At 43.9% G+C, this 21,649-nt stretch overlaps 1 protein-coding gene across 1 annotated transcript in view; it reads left to right on the top strand.

Moving 5' to 3' along the window:
- The first annotated feature begins 2,746 nt into the window (after nt 1–2,746).
- IL7R (interleukin 7 receptor) overlaps nt 2,747–21,649 on the top strand; it is a 72,013-nt gene continuing 53,110 nt past the window's right edge. The window contains exons 1-2 of the mRNA XM_089689432.1: nt 2,747–2,841; nt 21,179–21,320. Of these exons, the coding sequence (XP_089545558.1) occupies nt 2,760–2,841; nt 21,179–21,320 (224 nt within the window). The 5' untranslated portion in view covers nt 2,747–2,759. The remainder of the gene's footprint in view (nt 2,842–21,178; nt 21,321–21,649) is intronic.

The following is a 21,649-nucleotide window of genomic DNA, read 5'->3' as shown; positions in this document are numbered from 1 at the left end:
CAGGGGTCCCAGGCATTGACGAGTAGGAAGGCTGGCTGTACTGCCTTATTGCTGAAACTGATTTCTCCATGGCTCAGCTCCCCCTGCAGCACAGAGAACATCTCCCTTCCACCAGCTGCACTGCAGGGGGAGCCACAGGGGGATCAGTTCCAATATCCATGCCCCCCTCACTTATCCAATCACCAATGCCCTTTTATGCTGCAGGGAATGTAGAGAATGCAAATGTCACCACAGGGAAACCGCATATATGTGAACCAGGACTAAGACATTGCCACTTGAATCCTAATGGCTAAACATATTGGTTCTATTAATGGTTTGCAGTTCTGTTTGATAGTAAAGGTTAACGCTTATTTCATATTTAAAACTGATTTAAACCCAATAAAGGGGCCATGACTTAAACATTCCCACAATCCTTGTCATGCATTCAGTTTATTATTTAACTCCTTCCCGCCAAGTGTACACATATATGCTGCATTACGGAAATGGGTCTTAATCCTGTGGGACCGCATATATGCCAACTTGTGTTTGTGCTGGGAGCATGCAACCAGCACAGAGACTGAGCTCTCACCGAGAGCACTAGGTTCCGTGATAACTGGTATTCTCACTTAGGTGTCTGTTTATGACACACAGAATAGCTGTGATTCAGAGGATCACAGCTATTCTCTGGTCATTCACAGTTTATAACGCCCAGGAGAACATGTTCAGCTCTTCACTGGAGATCTGTGTTCTCCCTCCAGATTCTCCAGCCCAGAGCTGGAGAATCGGAGGGACCGCAAACTAAGCAGCGATAATTTACCTCTGCTTAGTAAACTGATCTTTTACTGTAATCTCGCGAGATTATAGTAAAATCAGCCGTTTTCCAGCGTTTGTAGACCGTTCTCCCTTCGTTTGGAGAACTGATCTACATATGTTTCATAAACAGCATTCACAGGAGAACTGTGTTCTCCGAGAATGCTGGAGAACTGAGCAGCGATCTATTACCGCTGGTTCATAAACAAACACCAGAGCATCAGATTGCTGGGATAGCCTCTGATTGGTTATCACAGTTGTCGGTCACTGTTCAGCCTGTCCTTGTATTTTGTTCTCTTCTTGAACGGAGAGATTGGTCTTTGAAAAAGAGAGAGAGAAAGCGAGAGAGAGACAGAAAGAAAGAGAGACATGCAGAAAGAGAGAGAGACAGACAGAGAGAGAGAGAGAGACAGAAAGAAAGAGAGAGAAAGAGAGAGAGAAAGAGAGCGAGAGAGAGCGAGAGAGAGCGAGAAAGAGAGAGAGCGAAAAAAGAGAGTACGAGAAAGAGGGAGAGCAAGAAAGAGAGAGAAAGTGAGAAAGAGAGAGAGCGAGAAAGAGAGAGAGAGCGGGTAATAGTGTGAGAGAGAGAGAGAGAGAGCGAGCGGGAGAGAGGGTGAGAAAGAGAGAGAGAGAAAAAGAGAGCGAGTAAGAGAGGGAGTGAGAGAGAGAGAGAGCGAGGGAGCGAGAAGGAGAGAGAGAGAGAAAGAGAGAGAGCGAGAAAGAAAGAGAGAGAGAAAGAGAGAGAGGGGGGGAAGGGAGAAAAAAAAGAGAGAAAGAAAGAAAGAAAAAGAAAGAAAGAAAGAAAGAAAGAGAAAGAGAGAGGGAAAGACAGAGAGAAAGAAAGAAAGAAAGAGAGAAGGAGAGAGAAATAGAGAAAGAAAGAGAGAGAGAACACACGAGGTCTGTGCTAGATGCATGGCCTGGACCCTATTCTGTCATGGGGGTGAGGTGGTAGAGGTACGCAGGATGGGTGGAGTGGGCATAGACTCATTGCATGCAGTGCACATTTCATCTCTAAGTCGGGGGCCTGCCTTAAGGTTGATTTCACCTGAACGTGGCTGCCACCTCTTCCTGGGCATTGACAAGCGCATGCACGGAAAGGTACCCCAAGTGCAGGGAGAGTAACCCTACTCACACTGTCTAGTGTAGCCAAAGAACCTGGTGGGCTTACAGTCCTGAGGAACATCCTCCTCGCCAGCCCCCACGCTCAATGTGCTAAGCTAAAAAAATTGCTGAGGTTTTAATACTGCATTAAGGGCTGGTTCACACCATAGAAACGCAGTCCAGATGCATTCCAGATTTGTTTTTGCATGCACATTTTTGGCGCATTCCAGTGCATTTTCTATGCATTGTTAATGTGTTCCGGTGTATTTTTGATGCATTCCAGTTCTTTTTTTCCCCATTTTCTTCAATTCAAATAGGAACATGTGTGTTCCAGTGCATTTTGGTGCATTTTGTTACGTTCCGGTGCATTTTACCGTGTTCCAGTACAGTTCTGTGCAGGAAAAATGGAGCTCATTCTTTTTTTTTCTGCAACCAGAACGCACTGCAACTGCAAGCACTGATGTGAACTATGACACTGACAACCATATAACCTACTTTCTGTGCATTTTGCAGAAATAAAAAATAAGAAATAAAAGAAAATGAAACGCATGTCGTGTGAACTGGCCCTAAGAGTAGATCTTGTATCTATGAGCAGCCTAAACCTCAGAACTGTAGCTGGCAGTGAGACATGGGCATTAGGGGGTCAGGCATGTGCAATGGTTCTTCATCAAGGTCAATAAATAAGTGTGTGATCGATAGAGCCCTAGAATGTGTGCGTCTGTCACATCACACTCATCTCTGTATCTCTGCAGTTTCCTCCCTCACTCTTCGCCCTCATTGGTGTTTTTAGGTTTCTTCCTGGCTGTGGTTACTTGTAAGTGCTTACTGCCAGCAGATCAGCATCATTCATCCTGTCAGTGTGAACCATGCACATCTCAGCTGTCGGAGTTCTCTTTCTGCTGGTGGCCTCTTCTCAGGGGGAAAGTGGAGATTTTTCTGACCCGCAAGGTAAGAACACATTTCACAGCCTATCTGTCCCTACCGAGGTGTTAATCCAGCCACACACATTACAATCTGATGGTACAATCTCCATTGCCAACAACTATGTGGATGGGCCCACAAACATATCTATATCCAATCAGGCAAATATATAGTTGTTAAAGTGGTATTAAACCCAAAAGCAAACATTTATTATATTGCAGTTTACCAATTCTGAGATGTGATGAGTGCGTTGATTTTCTTTTTTTGGCTTTCTTTCTTTTCGCCTGGTGATCCAGCCAGTAAGTCTGTTGTTATTCAAAAGCCCAAATTCTCTTGCAGATGTATCAGAGATGAGCCAAACAATTTACCCCTGACAGGGGTGCTGACAATAATCAGCTTTTATTTGTTATGTAAAACTTATATCCCAAAGGAAAAATAATTGTTGTAACTGCTTATTTTTGTTGCTGTATCTAAATCTGCTAGTACATCTAAAGCCCCTTTCTCACAGGCGATCCGATCAGGACCAGCTGTCAGTTTTACAGGTGGAACTGATTGGATAGTCAGCTGACAGTGGACTTTAGCCTGCTGTTGGTTGATTCTAGCTCAAGTAGGTGCATTCCTGTGACCTAGAAGAGAAGTATGGCCAAAAAAATTGCTGACTATACTTCTCTTGTAAAACTGAACTCCAGGAAACCAGCTACATACACAAACCTGCCAAGGAATTTGTAATTCTGTCCATCCAGTTCTTAAATTTACACTCAAAATCAAAAACACGGGACATGACCTTAACCATCTCCCGCCTGCCATATAAGGTAATGACGGGCGCAAGGCGGTTCTCTTGTTCCGGGAGGACGTCATATGACCAGGGGCGGACTGAACATTTGGAAACTCGGGACTGCCCAAGGGCCCGGGGTCGGTAGGGGGCCCCATATGATGTCCCTGGTACCTTTTTTCATAGGTTTTTGAGTTTGGGCAAGGACACAGGGGCCCCATGATCCCCTATTGCCCGGGGACCCCAAGAGTTGTCAGTCCGCCCCTGCATATGACGTCCTCCCACTCTAACTGCGCGGCTCTGGGAGCAGATCACCGATCAATGAAAAGAGCCAAAGATGTCAGCTCAGTCATGTGATCAGCTGTGTCCAATCACAACTGATCGCATGTAAACGGAAATGCCGGTTATCGGCATTTCTCTCCACTCGAGCTGTCACGCTGACATCTCCTGAGGAGAGGAGAGCCGGTAATCGGCATTCTGCGGAGGCGACATGTACACTGATCATCATGGCACTGATGATTAGCGTGCCCTGATGATCAGTGTAGCCCCAGCAGTGCCACCTGTCAGTGTCCATCAATGCCACATATCAGTGCCCATCTGAGCTGCCTCTCAGTGCCACCTATCAGTGCCAGTCAGTGCCACCTATCAATGCCTCTCAGTGCCGCCTATCAGTGCTAGCCAGTGCCAGTCAGTGCTGCCTATCAGTGCCACCTAACAGTGCCAGTCAGTGCCACCTGACAGTGCCAGTCAGTGCCACCTAACAGTGCCACCTATCAGTGCCATATATGAGTACTGCCTTTCAGTGCCCATCAGTGATGCCTGTCAATGCCCATCAGTGCCACCTACCAGTGCCTACCCATCAGTGCCACCTATCGGCGCCCATCAGTGCAGCCTATCAGTGCCCATCAGTGCAGCCTCATTAACGCACATCAGTGAAGGAGAAAAATCACTTATTTACAAAATATTAAAACAAAAACTAAGAAAACTGTTTTTTTTTCAAAATGTTCAGATGTTTTTGGTTAGTTTAGAAAAAAATAAAAAACCCAGAGGTGATTAAATACAACCAAAAGAAAGCTCTATTTGTGTTAAAAAAATGATAAAAATGTCATATGGGTACAGTGTTGCATGAGCGCGCAATTGTCATTCAAAGTGTTACAGCGCCGAAAGCTGAAAATTGTCCTAGCCAGGAAGGGGGTATAAGTGCCCTGTAGGCAAGGGGTTATACTAGCTGGAGGAAAGTTCAAAACTAATCTCAGAAAGTACTATTTTACTAAAAGAGTAGTTGATGCTTGAAATAAATTTCCAGCAGAGGTAGTGAGCCAGGCAGCAGTAAATAGCTTCAAACATGCTTGGGACAAACATAGCTCTGTACTCAGACAAAAAAGTTAACAAAAAAAAACCCAACCCCACCCCTCTAAAAAAAACCACAAAAATTAAAAAAAAAACACACAAAAAACACACGCACACACAAAAAGAAAGGCAGACTAGATGGACCACTTGATCTTTTTCTGCTGTCACTTTTCTATGTCTACTACCATGTCACACAGCACAGGTCTGTCTGGCAGAGGAGGGGGTCTGATTGTTCTTTGCTGCAGGTAACAGTTACAGGTGTTGTTCCTTCCCCAGCTTGTGACTGGATGGTGACAGGAAAAGCAGCAAAGTTCATCTCTCTGTCACTGTGCTCTCTCCTCCTATCAACATGTCCATTGTCAGCATATGATCACTGCAGCAAAATTGGCTGGCTTCTTTTGCTGCATCTCTCCCACTATGAGCTCTTCTGTACAGGGATTGCAAGAGGGTGATACCAAGTCAAACACAGGTCCTTATATTGCTTGCATTGTAAAAAATATATATGTATGTAAATTCAGAGCTACATTGTGAGTTGTCACTAGAACGGGAATAGAGGTTCCAACTGTCTAAGAGAGAAGTTCCTTTGCTTTAAATAAATCTCCACTTACTTCCTATTGTGAGATTTTGACTTATTGAGACAGAAAATGAAGGGATTTCTTCCAAAAGGCACACAGCAAAAAAAAAACCAAAAAACTCCAAAAGACAAAAAAAGGGGGTTCTAATTATTTAATACTCTATCTAAAACTGAAAAAAAAAAGGTTTTAGCTTTAGAACATAGATAAACTTGAACCGCTTGCCATCCCTTCATCGTTTATAAATGGCAAAGACTTTGAGTAAATAAAACAAGGTCAGCAGCTGCAGCCAGGAGCTTGGTATAATTTCATAAAGCTCCCATTTTTCAGTAAAAGTGATCCGGGAGGCTACAGAGCTGCCTGATCACCTTTACTACACTGAATCGGGCAACCCCCTTGCATTGGGGGGGCCCAGGGCCGCAATTACTCACTTCAATGAGAACATGTGTTCCCCGATCTCCTCTGCAATAAAGGAAGCCAGAAGCAACAAGCATTTCATCACTTCTGGGTTCAGTTCATTCATTCTCATGTAGCTAGGCAAGCAACTAACAATCTGTGCTTGATTAGCTGCAGGGGATGGGAAAGTATGACAATGGGGGTCTAATAGACCCCTGATATGTACATATAGGGGGTTATTTACTAAAACTTGGAGCATGCAACACCTGGTGCAGCTCTGCATGGAAACCTATCAGCTTCCAAGTTTTATTGTAAAAGCTTAAATTAACAAGCTGTAATTTGAATCTGATTGGCTATCATGCACAGCTACACCAGATTCTGAGTGCACCATTTTAGTAAATCGTCCCCATAGAGTACCTGTCCCCTGCCCATGATATCACATAAGAGGCTTGTTAGCCCTTTGTCATAGCAATAAAGTAAATTTAAAAAATGTTAACATTTAATGAAATATATTAAAATTATTAAAATATATAAAATATAATAAAATAAAGTTAAAAAAATTAAAGCAACCTTTCGCCCCTGCATATGCATGTGAATGAAAGCACACACAGAGAACGCACTTGCATGTATCTGTATGTAAACAGTGATGGTGCCACACATGTGAAGTACTGCCGCATACATCGGAAAGAGAGCAATAATTCTAGGACACTAGTACAAATCATGGGTTTATATATGGCTAGAATTGCCCGCATCCCTATACCACATTAACGGTGTTTGCCAATTCTGACCTTCCATGGGACTTTATACAGCAAAAAAATTAATTATATACAGTCAGGTCCATAAATATTGGGACATCGACACAATTCTAACATTTATGGCTCTATACACCACCACAATGGATTTGAAATGAAATGAACAAGATGTGCTTTAACTTCAGACTGTCAGCTTTAATTTGAGGGTATTTACATCCAAATCAGGTGAACGGTGTAGGAATTACAACAGTTTGCATATGTGCCTCCCACTTGTTAAGGGACCAAAGGTAATGGGACAATTGGCTTCTCAGCTGTTCCATGGCCAGGTGTAAATGATTCCTCATTATCCCAATTACAATGAGCAGATAAAAGGTCCAGAGTTCATTTCAAGTGTGCTATTTGCATTTGGAATCTGTTGCTGTCAACTCTCAAGATGAGATCCAAAGAGCTGTCACTATCAGTGAAGCAAGCCATCATTAGGCTGAAAAAACAAAACAAACCCATCAGAGAGATAGCAGAAACATTAGGCGTGGCCAAAACAACTGTTTGGAACATTCTTAAAAAGAAGGAACGCACCAGTGAGCTCAGCAACACCAAAAGACCCGGAAGACCACGGAAAACAACTGTGGTGGATGACCGAAGAATTCTTTCCCTGGTGAAGAAAACACCCTTCACAACAGTTGGCCAGATCAAGAACACTCTCCAGGAGGTAGGTGTATGTGTGTCAAAGTCAACAACCAAGAGAAGACTTCACCAGAGTGAATACAGAGGGTTCACCACAAGATGTAAACCATTGGTGAGCCTCAAAAACAGGAAGGCCAGATTAGAGTTTGCCAAACGACATCTAAAAAAGCCTTCACAGTTCTGGAACAACATCCTATGGACAGATGAGACCAAGATCAACTTGTACCAGAGTGATGGGAAGAGAAGAGTATGGAGAAGGAAAGGAACTGCTCATGATCCTAAGCATACCACCTCATCAGTGAAGCATGGTGGTGGTAGTGTCATGGCGTGGGCATGTATGGCTGAAAATGGAACCGGTTCCCTTGTATTTATTGATGATGTGACTGCTGACAAAAGCAGCAGGATGAATTCTGAAGTGTTTCGGGCAATATTATCTGCTCACATTCAGCCAAATGCTTCACAACTCATTAGACGCTTCACAGTGCAGATGGACAATGACCCAAAGCATACTGCAAAAGCAACCAAAGAGTTTTTTAAGGGAAAGAAGTGGAATGTTATACAATGGCCAAGTCAATCACCTGACCTGAATCCGATTGAGCATGCATTTCACTTGCTGAAGACAAAACTGAAGGGAAAATGCCCCAAGAACAAGCAGGAACTGAAGACAGTTGCAGTAGAGGCCTGGCAGAGCATCACCAGGGATGAAACCCAGCGTCTGGTGATGTCTATGCATTCCAGACTTCAGGCTGTAATTGACTGCAAAGGATTTGCAACCAAGTATTAAAAAGTGAAAGTTTGATTTATGATTATTATTCTGTCCCATTACTTTTGGTCCCTTAACAAGTGGGAGGCACATATGCAAACTGTTGTAATTCCTACACTGTTCACCTGATTTGGATGTAAATACCCTCAAATTAAAGCTGACAGTCTGCAGTTAAAGCCCATCTTGTTTGTTTCATTTCAAATCCATTGTGGTGGTGTATAGAGCCAAAAATGTTAGAATTGTGTCGACGTCCCAATATTTATGGACCTGACTGTATATATAAAAAAACGTGAATTTTATTATACGAGGTGTGACAATTTCATTGCCAGAATGCCAACAGCGCAGCACTATGGAGGTGAGTCAAACAGCCATTCGTAATCAAGCGTGTTCTAACATGTTCTAACTTGTACTCACCTGGGTCACAGACCAGTTGATTCAGTTTTTACTAGAACTTGGGGGTCCAAGTCGGTATTAGCAAGGTGTACCTCATAAAGTGAGCAGATATACTATATATATATATATATATATATATATATACATATATATACATATAAACAGTATATGAATTAAAGTTTTTGTACCTGGAGTTCAGCTTTTTTTACAGCAACACTGTCTTCAAACCTAAAATGGAAGGTTGGAAGGTTGTTGTTTTTTTTTTTTTGCTGTCCCTGTACTAGTAGGAAATTCCCCTTATGGTCGGTTGTCTTGGAACTGGTGTCCCCATTGAAAGATTCTTCCCTTGCCTTTTGTTCTGGGGACAACTCTAACATTTTTTATTTTTTTTTTTTTTGGTGACAATGGTCACCAAGATGCTTGCTCCTCATTCAGGCAACAGGTTAAACTGGTTGTACACCTCAGTCATGAAATATGAACAAAACATATTCCTCTTTGGTGTGTTCTTGTCTCAGTTAAGAGCACTAAGTGTCATTTCTGTCTGCTGCTTTGTTCCTCTGCTGTCAGCAGATTGAAAGCCTCAGCTCTGTTCCTGTGAGCTGTGTGGAAGGGGGGGGTGTCTCTTCCCACCAATCAGCTGTCAGAGATCTTCTCACAGAGCTTTGCAGAGTGCTCTCCACCTTCTTTTTTCTGAACTCTCAGACAAGCTTTAAAATTCAGCACTTTGAATGGATGTAGAGGAGAGAGGACTTCAGATAAACAGGTACAACTTATATAGAAGGATTCGTTTCATCTCTGTGTATCACCTCACGCCACTTCACTGAGTATATAGAAGGGTTTACAACCACTTTAACCACTTGCCCTCCAGAGAATTTACCCCCTTTCCTGACCAGGCCATTTTTTGCGATAAGGCGCTGCATTACTTTAACTGACAATTACGCGGTCATGCAACACTGCACCTAAATGAAAATTACGTTCTTTTTTCCGCATAAATAGAGCTTTCTTTCTGTGGTATTTTATCGCCTGTGCATTTTTTATTTTTTGCGCTATAAACAAAAAAAATCAACAAATGTGAAAAAAAACAATATTTTTGACTTTTTGCTATAAAACATGTCCAGTAAAAAAATTGTAAAAATCAAATTTCATCATAAATGTAGGCCAAAATGTATTCTGTGACATGTCTTTGCTAAAAAAAATAAATAAAATCCCAATACGTGTAAATTAATTGGTTTACGTGAAAGTTATAGCGTTTAAAAATGGCGGTATAGATACTGGGATTTGTTTTTACGTTTTTTTTTATTCTAGTAATGGCGGCAATCAGCTTACAGCGGGACTTCGGGACTGCGGCAGGCATTGTGACTGTCAAAAGTTAGCCTGCAGCCTCTTGTGTGTTTATTCTTACCTCCTTGCTGTTCCTGTTTCCTTCACATGTTGTTTGTCTGTGCTCACCTATGGGCATCGCCTGCTATCCTCTGGCTTCATGCCCTTCCCTTCCATCACTTCCTGGCCCGCCTCCTAGCTGGCTTGTGTATTTAAGACATGCTCAGTCTGTCCCACTTTGCCTGAGCAATGTCTGTTGTCAGAGCCCCCATGTGGTTCTTCTGTGAATCCTATATAGTCTATCTGTGTACCGACCCGGCTTCGTTCCCGACCTTGCTTATAGTCTATCTGTGTGCCGACCCGGCTTCGTTCCCGACCGTGCTTATAGTCTATCTGTGTGCCGACCCGGCTTCGTTCCCGACCTTGCTTATAGTCTATCTGTGTGCCGACCCGGCTTCGTTCCCGACCTTGCCTATAGTCTATCTGTGTGCCGACCCGGCTTCGTTCCCGACCTTGCCTATAGTCTATCTGTGTGCCGACCCGGCTTCGTTCCCGACCTTGCTTATAGCCTATCTGTGTGCCGACCCGGCTTCGTTCCCGACCTTGCTTATAGTCTATCTGTGTGCCGACCCGGCTTCGTTCCCGACCGTGCTTATAGTCTATCTGTGTGCCGACCCGGCTTCGTTCCCGACCTTGCTTATAGTCTATCTGTGTGCCGACCCGGCTTCGTTCCCGACCTTGCTTATAGTCTGTCTGTGTGCCGACCCGGCTTCGTTCCTGACCTTGCTTATAGTCTGTGTACCGACCCGGCTTCGTTCCTGACCTTGCTTATGGTCTATCTGTGTACTGATCCGGCTTCGTTCCTGACCTTGCTTGTTTGCTGCCTGTCATGACCTCGGCTTGCCTACTGGATTCCCTGTGTCTTCTCCCGTTGTACCCTGCTCCCGCTAGCAGTCTCCTCCACCTCAGCTGGGTGTACCTGGGGGCTGCGACCTGGTCCCAGCCTGCTCCAAGTCCATCCCCTTCTTCAGGGGCCCTGGTGAACAAACAGGCTGGGGCTTAGACTCCGTGCCCTGTGGAACCCCAAGTTCTGGATCAGAGAGCTCACTACCACAGGTGCTGACAGTGACACTGGGTGGGAACTGACTAACTGCCACTGACATCCCAATGACACTAATACAGTGATCAGTGCTAAAACAAAGCACTGACACTGTACTAATGACACTGGGCAGGAAGGGGTTAACATGTGGGGAGATCAAAGGGTTAACTGTGTGTTGTTTTACATCATGTGCTGTGTGTGTTTTACTAGGGAGACATGCTGCTGTGTATATCTGAGAAATACACAGCAGCATGTCCTCGCTGGCAGGAGAGAGACCTGTGTTGTTTACAAACAGGTCTCTCCCCTGTCAGCTTTGCCCGACGATCACCAGGTGCAGATGGGGAATCTCTGGCCGGGACTTGGTGAACAACATCTGTAGCCGCCAATGGCACATGCCCCCTACCCCGAAATGCAAATCATGTGTACATATGTGATTTTGCACAGCCCTGCCGCACTGTAGCAGTAGTTCTGCTGTAGGATGGCGGGGAAGCAGTTGATATGCAGACGCACAGCACGCCTTCAGTCTGAGTTCATTGACTGCGCTGCACTGTACAAAGCTGCATGGGACACGAGGTCAAGCAGGAACTGACCTACATTGTAACTAGGGGGATATAAACCCACAGCTCTGACACAGCTACATGAAGAGGAAGCCACCACTAGAAAATAGGTTGTGTATGGCACGCAGCTTTGCGTAGGGCCCAATTATACTCTAAGATTTCTGTGAGGGTATCTCTGTCTGTCACCCCAAAATAGAGATTTTCTCCCACTTCTTGTGTCTTTATCAGTTGGGGAGTTGGGTTTTAAAGCTGAACTCTGGGTGCACAAACCTTCATTTCTGTGTATTTCTCAATAAATCAGCTTTGTTTGCATCAAATGTCTTGGCAAGCCCAGGTATTGCCTTGCTGTAGCAGTGGTGACACCATCACAGTTCTCTACATAGCCTGTGCAGAGAGCAGAGCTGTGGGAGGGACCCTGCAGGCCACGCCCACTAGAGACTGTCTGCAGAAAACTATGGGGGGGGGGGCGGAGACAAGACCAATCCCTCTCAGAGAGAACAGCAGTGACCAGTCTTTATTTCAGGAGGTTCCTACACAGAGGCAAGGTTTCACACTGGATTACTGCACAGATCTGGAAGAATTACACAAAGCACACCAAGATTACAATAGGAATACATGTCTCTTGTATTTGGACAATATGTTTATATCCTGGAGTTTATCTTTAACCTCTTGCCAACCAGCCAACAGGAATATTACTGCTGGCTAGCGGCTTGAGCAGGCACCGCAACATACCGGTTTACTATTGTGATTCTGTGATGATTGGCCCACAGCTATCACATAGTACCAATCACAGCACCCTATATCATGTAATAGCTGTGGACCAATCACAGCATCACAAAAGTAAACCATGAGTCATGAATGAAAGCTATTTATGTCAGTTCAAATGATTGCTGTTACAGTGATCATCACTGTAAAAAGCATTTACAGTATACAAAAAAAAAATCCCTGACCACCCCATCCCTCCTCCCCTGGCGGACGGCTTGAGCAGGCACTGCAACGTACCTGTGTGTCCCCAATCTCAAGCACACTGGCACACCCCCTGGGGCATGCAGCAGCCCGATCTGCAACTGCTGTGTCCACTGCACACAGTAGATTGCAGTGCTCAGTATCAGGCCACTATGAGTGGCCCAGATACCACGTAATCTCTGTGCGATCACATCACACTTAGTAAACAACAGTTATGAATGGCTTTCATTCATGACTCATGGTTTACTATTGTGATGCTGTGATTGGCCTACAGCTATCACATAGTACCAATCACAGCACCGTTTATCATGTGATAGCTGTGGGCCAATCACAGCATCACAATAGTAAACCATGAGTCATGAATGAAAGCTATTTATGGCAGTTCAAACGATTGCTGTTACAGCGATCATCACCGTAAAAAGCATTTACAGTATATTAAAAAAAATAAATCCATGACCACCCCATCCCTCCTCAACAGAGTAGTAAAGTGTCACTGAATCACTCTGATGACAGTATGTAAAAAAAGAAAATTGAAAACAAGAAAAAAATGGTAACAAATAATGAATAAAAAATTATTTTATTTATTGGGTTTTTTTACATACTTTAACTAGTCAGTATCCCTGATTGCCACCACACCAGTCATATACTGCACTGGCGACAGAATGGGAAAAAGATGTGAAAATATGAAAAAATTATGACAAAAAATTACAACATAAACTCACCATGCCTCTTACTAAATACCTTGGACTGTCTACTTTCCAAAAAGGGGACATTTGTACTGTCTTAGCATTTTAGGGCCTTGGTTTTATTTTTTATTTATTTATTACAGGTACTTACTGTACATACTTACCTTCCCAGGCCCATATTATGGAGAAGAATTAGGTTCAACCTTCCACAACAGTCTCAGTCTTTCAGTTGGCCCCCTTGAAAAAATGAATATCCCTTCCAGGCCGAATCTAGCCTGTCTGATTTGGGGGTGCAGTGAAAAACGTCACGGGGGCAGAGGATGCGAGGTCAAAAGGGCAGCGTGTAAGAGTCAGAATACCAGTGTACTGGTGGTCATCAGGGCAGTCTACAGAGGCCATTAGTTTGTAGGGCAGTGTACAGAGGCCATTAGTTTGTAGGGCAGTGAACAGAGGCCATTAGTTTGTAGGGCAGTGTACAGAGGCCATTAGTTTGTAGGGCAGTCTACAGAGGCCATTAGTTTGTAGGGCAGTGTACAGAGGCCATTAGTTTGTAGGGCAGTCTACAGAGGCCATTAGTTTGTAGGGCAGTGTAAAGTGGTCATTAGTTTGTAGGGCAGTGTACAGAGGCCATTAGTTTGTAGGGCAGTGTACAGAGGCCATTAGTTTGTAGGGCAGTGTACAGAGGCCATTCGTTTGAATGGCAGTGTACAGAGGCCATTAGTTTGTAGGGCAGTCTACAGAGGCCATTAGTTTGTAGGGCAGTCTACAGAGGCCATTAGTTTGTAGGGCAGTGTACAGAGGCCATTCGTTTCAATGGCAGTGTACAGAGGCCATTAGTTTGAAGGGCAGTGTACAGAGGCCATTAGATTGTAGGGCAGTCTACAGAGGCCATTAGTTTGTAGAGCAGTGTACAGAGGCCATTAGTTTGTAGAGCAGTGTACAGAGGCCATTAGTTTGTAGGGCAGTGTACACAGGCCATTAGTTTGAAGGGCAGTCTACAGAGGCCATTAGTTTGTAGAGCAGTGTACAGAGGCCATTAGTTTGTAGAGCAGTGTACAGAGGCCATTCGTTTGTAGGGCAATGTACAGAGGCCATTAGTTTGTAGGGCAGTGTACAGAGGCCATTAGTTTGTAGGGCAGTGTACAGAGGACATTAGTTTGTAGGGCAGTGTACAGAGGACATTAGATTGAAGGGCAGTGTACAGAGGACATTAGTTTGTAGGGAAGTGTACAGAGGACATTAGTTTGTAGGGCAGTGTACAGAGGACATTAGTTTGTAGGGCAGTGTACAGAGGACATTAGATTGAAGGGCAGTGTACAGAGGACATTAGTTTGTAGGACAGTGTACAGAGGCCATTAGTTTGTAGGGCAGTGTACAGAGGCCATTAGTTTGTAGGACAGTGTACAGAGGCCATTAGTTTGTAGGGCAGTGTACAGAGGCCATTAGTTTGTAGGGCAGTGTACAGAGGCCATTCGTTTGAATGGCAGTGTACAGAGGCCATTAGTTTGAAGGGCAGTGTACAGAGGCCATTAGATTGTAGGGCAGTGTACAGAGGCCATTAGTTTGTAGAGCAGTGTACAGAGGCCATTAGTTTGTAGGGCAGTGTACAGAGGCCATTCGTTTGTAGGGCAGTGTACAGAGGCCATTAGTTTGTAGGGCAGTGTACAGAGGAGATTAGTTTGTAGGGAAGTGTACAGAGGCCATTAGTTTGTAGGGCAGTGTACAGAGGACATTAGTTTGTAGGGAAGTGTACAGAGGACATTAGATTGAAGGGCAGTGTACAGAGGACATTAGTTTGTAGGGAAGTGTACAGAGGACATTAGTTTGTAGGGCAGTGTACAGAGGACATTAGTTTGTAGGGCAGTGTACAGAGGACATTAGATTGAAGGGCAGTGTACAGAGGACATTAGTTTGTAGGGCAGTGTACAGAGGACATTAGTTTGTAGGACAGTGTACAGAGGCCATTAGTTTGTAGGGCAGTGTACAGAGGCCATTAGTTTGAAGGGCAGTGTACAGAGGCCATTAGTTTGTAGGGCAGTGTACAGAGGCCATTAGTTTGTAGGGCAGTGTACAGAGGCCATTAGTTTGTAGGGCAGTGTACAGAGGCCATTAGTTTGTAGGGCAGTGTACAGATGCCATTAGTTTGTAGGGCAGTGTACAGAGGTCATTAGTTTGTAGGACAGTGTACAGGGGCCATTAGTTTGAAGGAACAGGGGCTAGCATGGCAGAGGACAGGGGTCAACAAGACAGAGGACAGGGGTTATCATGGCAGAGGACAGGGGTCAACAAGACAGAGGACAGGGGTTATCATGGCAGAAGACAGGGGTCAACAAGACAGAGGACAGGGATTAGCATGGTGGAAGCCAGTGGTCAGTGTTGAGGACAGGGTCACAGATAGCAGGGCACTTAAAGTGGAGTTCCAGACATTTTTGTTTTTATTAATAGTCAGCAGCTACCAAAACTGTATCTGCTGACTTTTAATAAACACACACTTACCTGTCCCAGAGTCCAGCGATGTACTCACCCGTGCCATCCCTTCTCTCCTTCTCTCCCTGGCGCCGGCATTTCAGCTGTGGGCAGCAGGCTCTGGCAGTTTGCATCTTCACAGCCTGGTGCCCACTGAGCACGCGCGAGTCGGGCTGCTCCTCCTGATTGGTCTGGCAGTCTTCTGGGACCTGTGAAAGTTCCCAGGAGACTGCGGGAGGAAGGAGGGGGCCGAACTTTCAGATCACTTCGCCACAGCAAACTGAGTTGGAAGTGGGAGCGGGTACCTGTCAAAAACAGGTATCCACTCCCCCCCTAAAGGTTACAAATATTGCTGTGGAGGGGGGGAGGAGGCAAACACTTCCACTTTCGAGTGGAACTCCGCTTTAAGAGATCTCCTCCCCACAGAGCACATAGCTGAGATCGGTATCCCTCCACGCAGTGTGTAGCTGGCTACTGCAGCTGCCAATCCTATCAGGAAATTTCTCAGGTCAGAACTGCAACATAGCAGCCAGCTACACATTGCGCAGATCGATGCTGTGTCTGTTAGGGAATCTCATCTCAGCCACGTGTTACATGGGGAGGAGAAGATCTGTTGAGTGCCTTGTGTGCAGTGAGGTCAGTGCCGGAACAAGGTCATCTAGCACTGAATGTGACAAACTGTGCCCCCACCTTCCACCCCTCCCAACAAGAAAAATTTGCACTAATCAACACGCTCATGCCCTAAGTAGACATTTCCTCTGCAAGCCCAAATTCTACCCAACCAAAAATGCAAAAACTCCCCATGATCACAATCCAAATCTCCTCCCAGCACAAATCTTTGCCCCCCATCCCACCTTCCAGCTCAAATCCCCCCTAATTCTCCACAAATCTTCCATGCCCCCCAAAAAATCAAACTGTCCCCCCAAATTCCCCCCTCCTACAACATATTCTCTCCCGATCCCCCCCAGTACAAATCCCCCTTAAACTCCACTCCTAGTGTTATTCCTCTCCCCAAATCTCCCCTCCTAGTACAAATACTACCCCCTAAACCCCCTCTCAGCGCTAATCCTCCCCCAAATCCCCACTACTAGCACAAATTCCCCCCTCAGCTAGTAAAAATTCCCCCAACCCCCCTCCTAGTACAATTCCCCCCCTCCCCACAAATCCCCACCCCAACCCAAATCCCCCTCCTAGCACAAATCTCCCACAATTTCCCCCCTTCTAGCACTAATCCTCCCAACCCCAATTCCCCCCTCCTAACACAAATCCTCCCCAATCCTGCCTCCTAACACATCTCTTCCAATTATCCTTTCCAGCACAAACAGCCCCCCCCCACCCCTCCTCCACAAGCACCCCCTCCCCCAATTTTACATGTGGGGACTACAGGAGTAGTGAGGAGATGCAGGTTCTCTGTGATCTCCCTCCTCTTGTCATACAGTGATCCTCCATACAACAGGTTACATAGGATCGCTCTTAGATCCGACAGTACACAGCTTGATTACCCGCCCCCATCCACATTTCCAGGAGTTGAGCAGTCTTTGAAGGAGATGGGGGCAATGAAGCCGTGTACCATTGGATCTAAGATCCATCCTATGTAACCTTCTGTATGGAGGATCGCTGTTATGACAGGAGGAGGGAGATCACAGAGAAGCCCGCACCTCCTCCCTGCTCTCTCCTCTCTGCCGCTGTCACTTCTTCTGCCTGGACTGTATACTTCATTTCACTGCGGTCGGCTCTGAGTGTGGGGATGGTGGGGGGGGAGCTCAGTGGTCACAGGCACATTGAACATGGGGGGGGGGCACCTGGCTTGGGGGGGCACAACTGAAATCTGGGGTGGCACAGCCCACCCCAGCACCCCCCTAAATCCGGCCATGTGCCCTTCCCTGTTCTACAACATACATTCCGGGACTAAATGAGACTTGCTTGATGTAAATGAGTAACCAGACCAGACTTTATGTAACATTTGCTCAAGGTGTTATGATGTGATGAATATTCTCAGAGGTCTATCTTACTGTAATAGTGCACTGGAATGTGACCTATTTATGATATATACTACTGTATGTGTAATATGTTACTTTTGTATGGATTTGTATATTCTGGCTAAATGAAACTGACATCTCCAGTGACACCAATACAGTGATCAGTGCTAATAATATACACTGTCACTGTATTAATGACACTGGCTGGGAAGGGGTTAACATTTAGGGGCAATCAAAAGCTTAACTGTGTGCCTTACAATGTTTCCTGTGTCTACTGTGTTCTGTTTTCACTAAGCAATGTGCTGGTTTTTACCCCTTGCTTCCTTTGCAGGGAGGAAAAAAAGCAGCACGTTGTTGCTGTCTATAAAGAGCCGTGTTGTTTACCATCCCAGGGCTCTCTTATGTCATTCGCTCAACTGATCAACAGCTCCTGGCCATAAATCATTGGCCAGGACACACTGATCGGCATGTGCTAGAGCAAATGGTAGCACAACCAGGGCAGCGGGCACTACCCAGAAGCGACTAATCACATAAAGTGCCTTGAGAAAGTATTCATACCCCTTGAAATTTTCCACATTTTGTCATGTTACAACCAAAAACGTAAATGTATTTTATTAAGATTTTATGTGCTAGACCAACACAAAGTGGCACATAATTGTGAAGTGGAAGGAAAAAGATAAATTGCTTTTATCATTTTGTACAAAACAAAATATGAAAAGTGTGGCGTGCATTTGTATTCAGCCCCCTTTACTCTGATACCCCTAACTAAAATCTAGTGAAACCAATTGCCTTCAGAAGTCACCTAATTAGTAAATAGAGTCCACCTGGGTGTAATTTAATCTCAGCATAAATACAACTGTTCTGTGACGCCCTCAGAGGTTTGTTAGAGAACATTAGTAAACAAACAACATCATGAAGGCCAAGGAACACACCAAACAGGTCAGGGATAAAGTTGTGGAGCTTAAAGCAGAGTTAGGTTATGAAAAAATATCCCAAGTTTAGAACATCTCACAGAGCACTGTTCAATCCATCATCCGAAAATGGAAAGAGTATGGCACAACTGCAAACCTACCAAGACATGGCCGTCCACCTAAACTTACTTAAGCCAAATACTGTTCAAGCGTCTGTGGCATTTCACGTCTGTTATGTAACAGATAGAGTGAAGTACTGTATACCAGGAGTAATCATCTATAAAAGTGAGAAAAAAAACTCTTCTTTCCTGGAGTCAATGTTTCCATTTTATCTGAATTTATCTGAATGAATTAAAGTGTCACTAAACCCCAGACCCTGCATTCACTATATTCAGTCTTCCACAGCACACAGAACATGGAAATGCAATTATTTTAGTAAATATAAAATGCTTAATACCTTTTCTCATCAGTATTATATACTGTAGCAGTCTTACTTCTATCATTGCCCAGCTGAGCACTGGTTAAATCTTGTAGAAGGAGCTTTCATTCTGCTCTGACTGTCCTATGAGGCTTCATAACCCCTGACCCTCTGTCTTGAGAGTGCTGATTTGCCCTGTGCTGATCACGTGCCCTCCCAAAGAAAAAAAAACAACTCTCTAGTAATACTTTCCAAATTGAGCATGTGCAGAGTTTCCTAGAGCTCTGTGCTATCAGCAGATGGATTGGGGACAGTAGAAGGAGAGGATTAGAGAAGACAGGATCAAACAGTCTTTTTACACAATGCAGAGGATTAACCCCTTAGGTTCCACAGTGCGTATAACAAGCATGCATTACTGCATATACAGACTGATTTTACTGTAGTGGGTTTAGTAACACTGTAGGTCCAGAGGTTTTCTTAGCTCTGCTGTTACTGTTTTGGAAAGGCTTTTCTTATTTTTCCGTTTATACAGCTGGTGCATTTCATTGTTTTATCACATGGAATAATTTTTATTCCATTTCCATAGTCATTGTCAGTTAATTTCTTTATTATGTCAGGACTTCTGTTCTCAAGTCATCTGTGCCATGTGTGAATGCAGTTTGAATGTTTTTCCTCCTTGGCAGTCTTAACCATCTTGTTGCAGTTCAGCTGATACAGTTCATCTGTAATTTTAGCCTTTGCAAGTAAGATATTGCCTTTTGTGATGGCACAACTGTCATCTTGGAAGATCACTATATTGTCTTGTTTTGTGAGCTTGTTCACTGATAAATGATTAGTTTTAAGTGCAGGGACATACTGGACATTTTTCACAGATACAGGTAACAAAATGAGATTAGCAGCACTCCCTTTAAGAACATGCAAATCGTGCATAATTTGTTAGAAATGCAGTTATTTTGAATTTTGTGTTGCTATTCTGTCTCTCATTCTTAAAATACACCTACCATTCGCTTTTTAGACTAATTATTTCTTTCTACCCCACCTCCACCTAAGAACTGTACTTGAATCACCTCCACCAGATCATCCCCCGCAGCTATCACCTTATGTATCACCTCCCCCTTCCTTTAGATTGTAAGCTCCACTAGCAGGGCCCTCCCATTCCTTCTGCACTGAAATGTATTGTAATTGTATTGTCTCCCTTATATTGTAAAGCTCTGCTCAAACTGTTAGTGCTATATAAATCCTGTATAATAATAATTATTATTTCTTTGTGAGTGGGCAAACATTCAAAATCAGCAGGGGATCAAATACTTATTTCCTTCACTGAATCTTTCTGGTGACACTCTGGGAAATAGGACAGTAAAGAAAATCGTCTTCTATTCCTTCTGATTCCATTATTTGCCCATTAGCTGAGGTGATTCTTTCCTGTTTTACTCTGGTCAAGGTGAATAAAATAATTTCTGTCATTTGCCAAGAAACACACAAAGCATTCACTTGTTTCTTGTTGCTTGTTACTGTTTTTATTCCTATTTTTGATCTTTAAAGCAGACTCTGTAGTAGAAGCACCATCACTATTGATGCTTTCTGTTTTTCCACTTATATTCATCCATAAGCTTGCCCTTAACGTATTCCAATGTCGGTTCATCATCTGGATGTTTATCAAGTGCTGTGACAAGCTTTTCAGAACTTTCTGGTAAACCACTAAGTAATAGTGCTGCAACATGAAAATGTTTTATTTCTTCTCCTATACCTCTCAAGTGTTCAGCCATCTCCAAAATGTGTCTTATGTAATCTTGCATAATCTTGATGGCCCTTCATCAGCTTGGTTTGGTATAGCTCTCTAATCAAATACAGCATATTTCTGAGCTCTTTCATGCACCATTTGTAATCCTTCCCACATTTCTTTAGCAGTTTCACACTTACACATATGTATGATTTGATTATCTTCTATGCTAATAGAGATTGTGCTCTGAGCTTTTTGATCTTTCTCTATCCACTCATCTGAAGGGTGTTCTGGCCTAACTTCATTTGTACATTTCCACATACCTTCTCTTATTAGCAGCATTTTCATCTTGAATTTCTAGTACTGGTAGTTCTTGATCTGCCAATAGACAATGATTATCATAGATGCAACTACAAGTTTATAAACTTTGCCGTCTACTGGTTGAAGAATATATCTCTACTGAATACTGATGTAGTTGTTGCACAAAATACATGAACACTCTATACCAACATAAATAAATTCAGCTTCATCTTACTTGAAATATGTTTTTGTCCTTTAAGTTGACGACGACCTTGAACATGAAATGACAACTTCTGGGAATTTTGACTGCTTCTCCAAGATACGTTTGCATGAAGGATCAGTTACTTGTTTTGTTACAGAAAGGCCTGGTGAGAACAATGGCGGAATCAACTTCAACATATGGTAAGGGGATATTAAATCTTTGTCTATTAATATAAGGTCAAATGACCAGGACACAATGGAGTCCATCTAAAGTAGAGGGGTTATAACGTTTGTCAGGATTTTTATGGCTACTGGTGTCATTGGAACAAGAATAGAGGGAAACTACTTGTTTTGGTAAGAGCCGCTGTTTTGTGATTAGATAGATTTTAGTTTAGATAGCTTTAGTTAGATTTAAGTGACCCTGGGTCAAATGTAAGGTTGGTCGGCTCGGTATTATAAATCCAAAAGACCTGGTAGAGCTCTGGCAGGATAAACAGGTATATTTTGCACTTATCAAAGTTGTAAGAAAA

The sequence above is a fragment of the Staurois parvus genome, unplaced genomic scaffold (genome assembly GCF_062004578.1).
Source record: "Staurois parvus isolate SC_StPar_1 unplaced genomic scaffold, SC_StPar_1.0 ptg000475l, whole genome shotgun sequence".
NCBI lineage: Eukaryota > Metazoa > Chordata > Amphibia > Anura > Ranidae > Staurois > Staurois parvus.
Note: the sequence above shows the minus strand (reverse complement) of the source record. Positions and strands in the feature narration are given on the sequence as shown.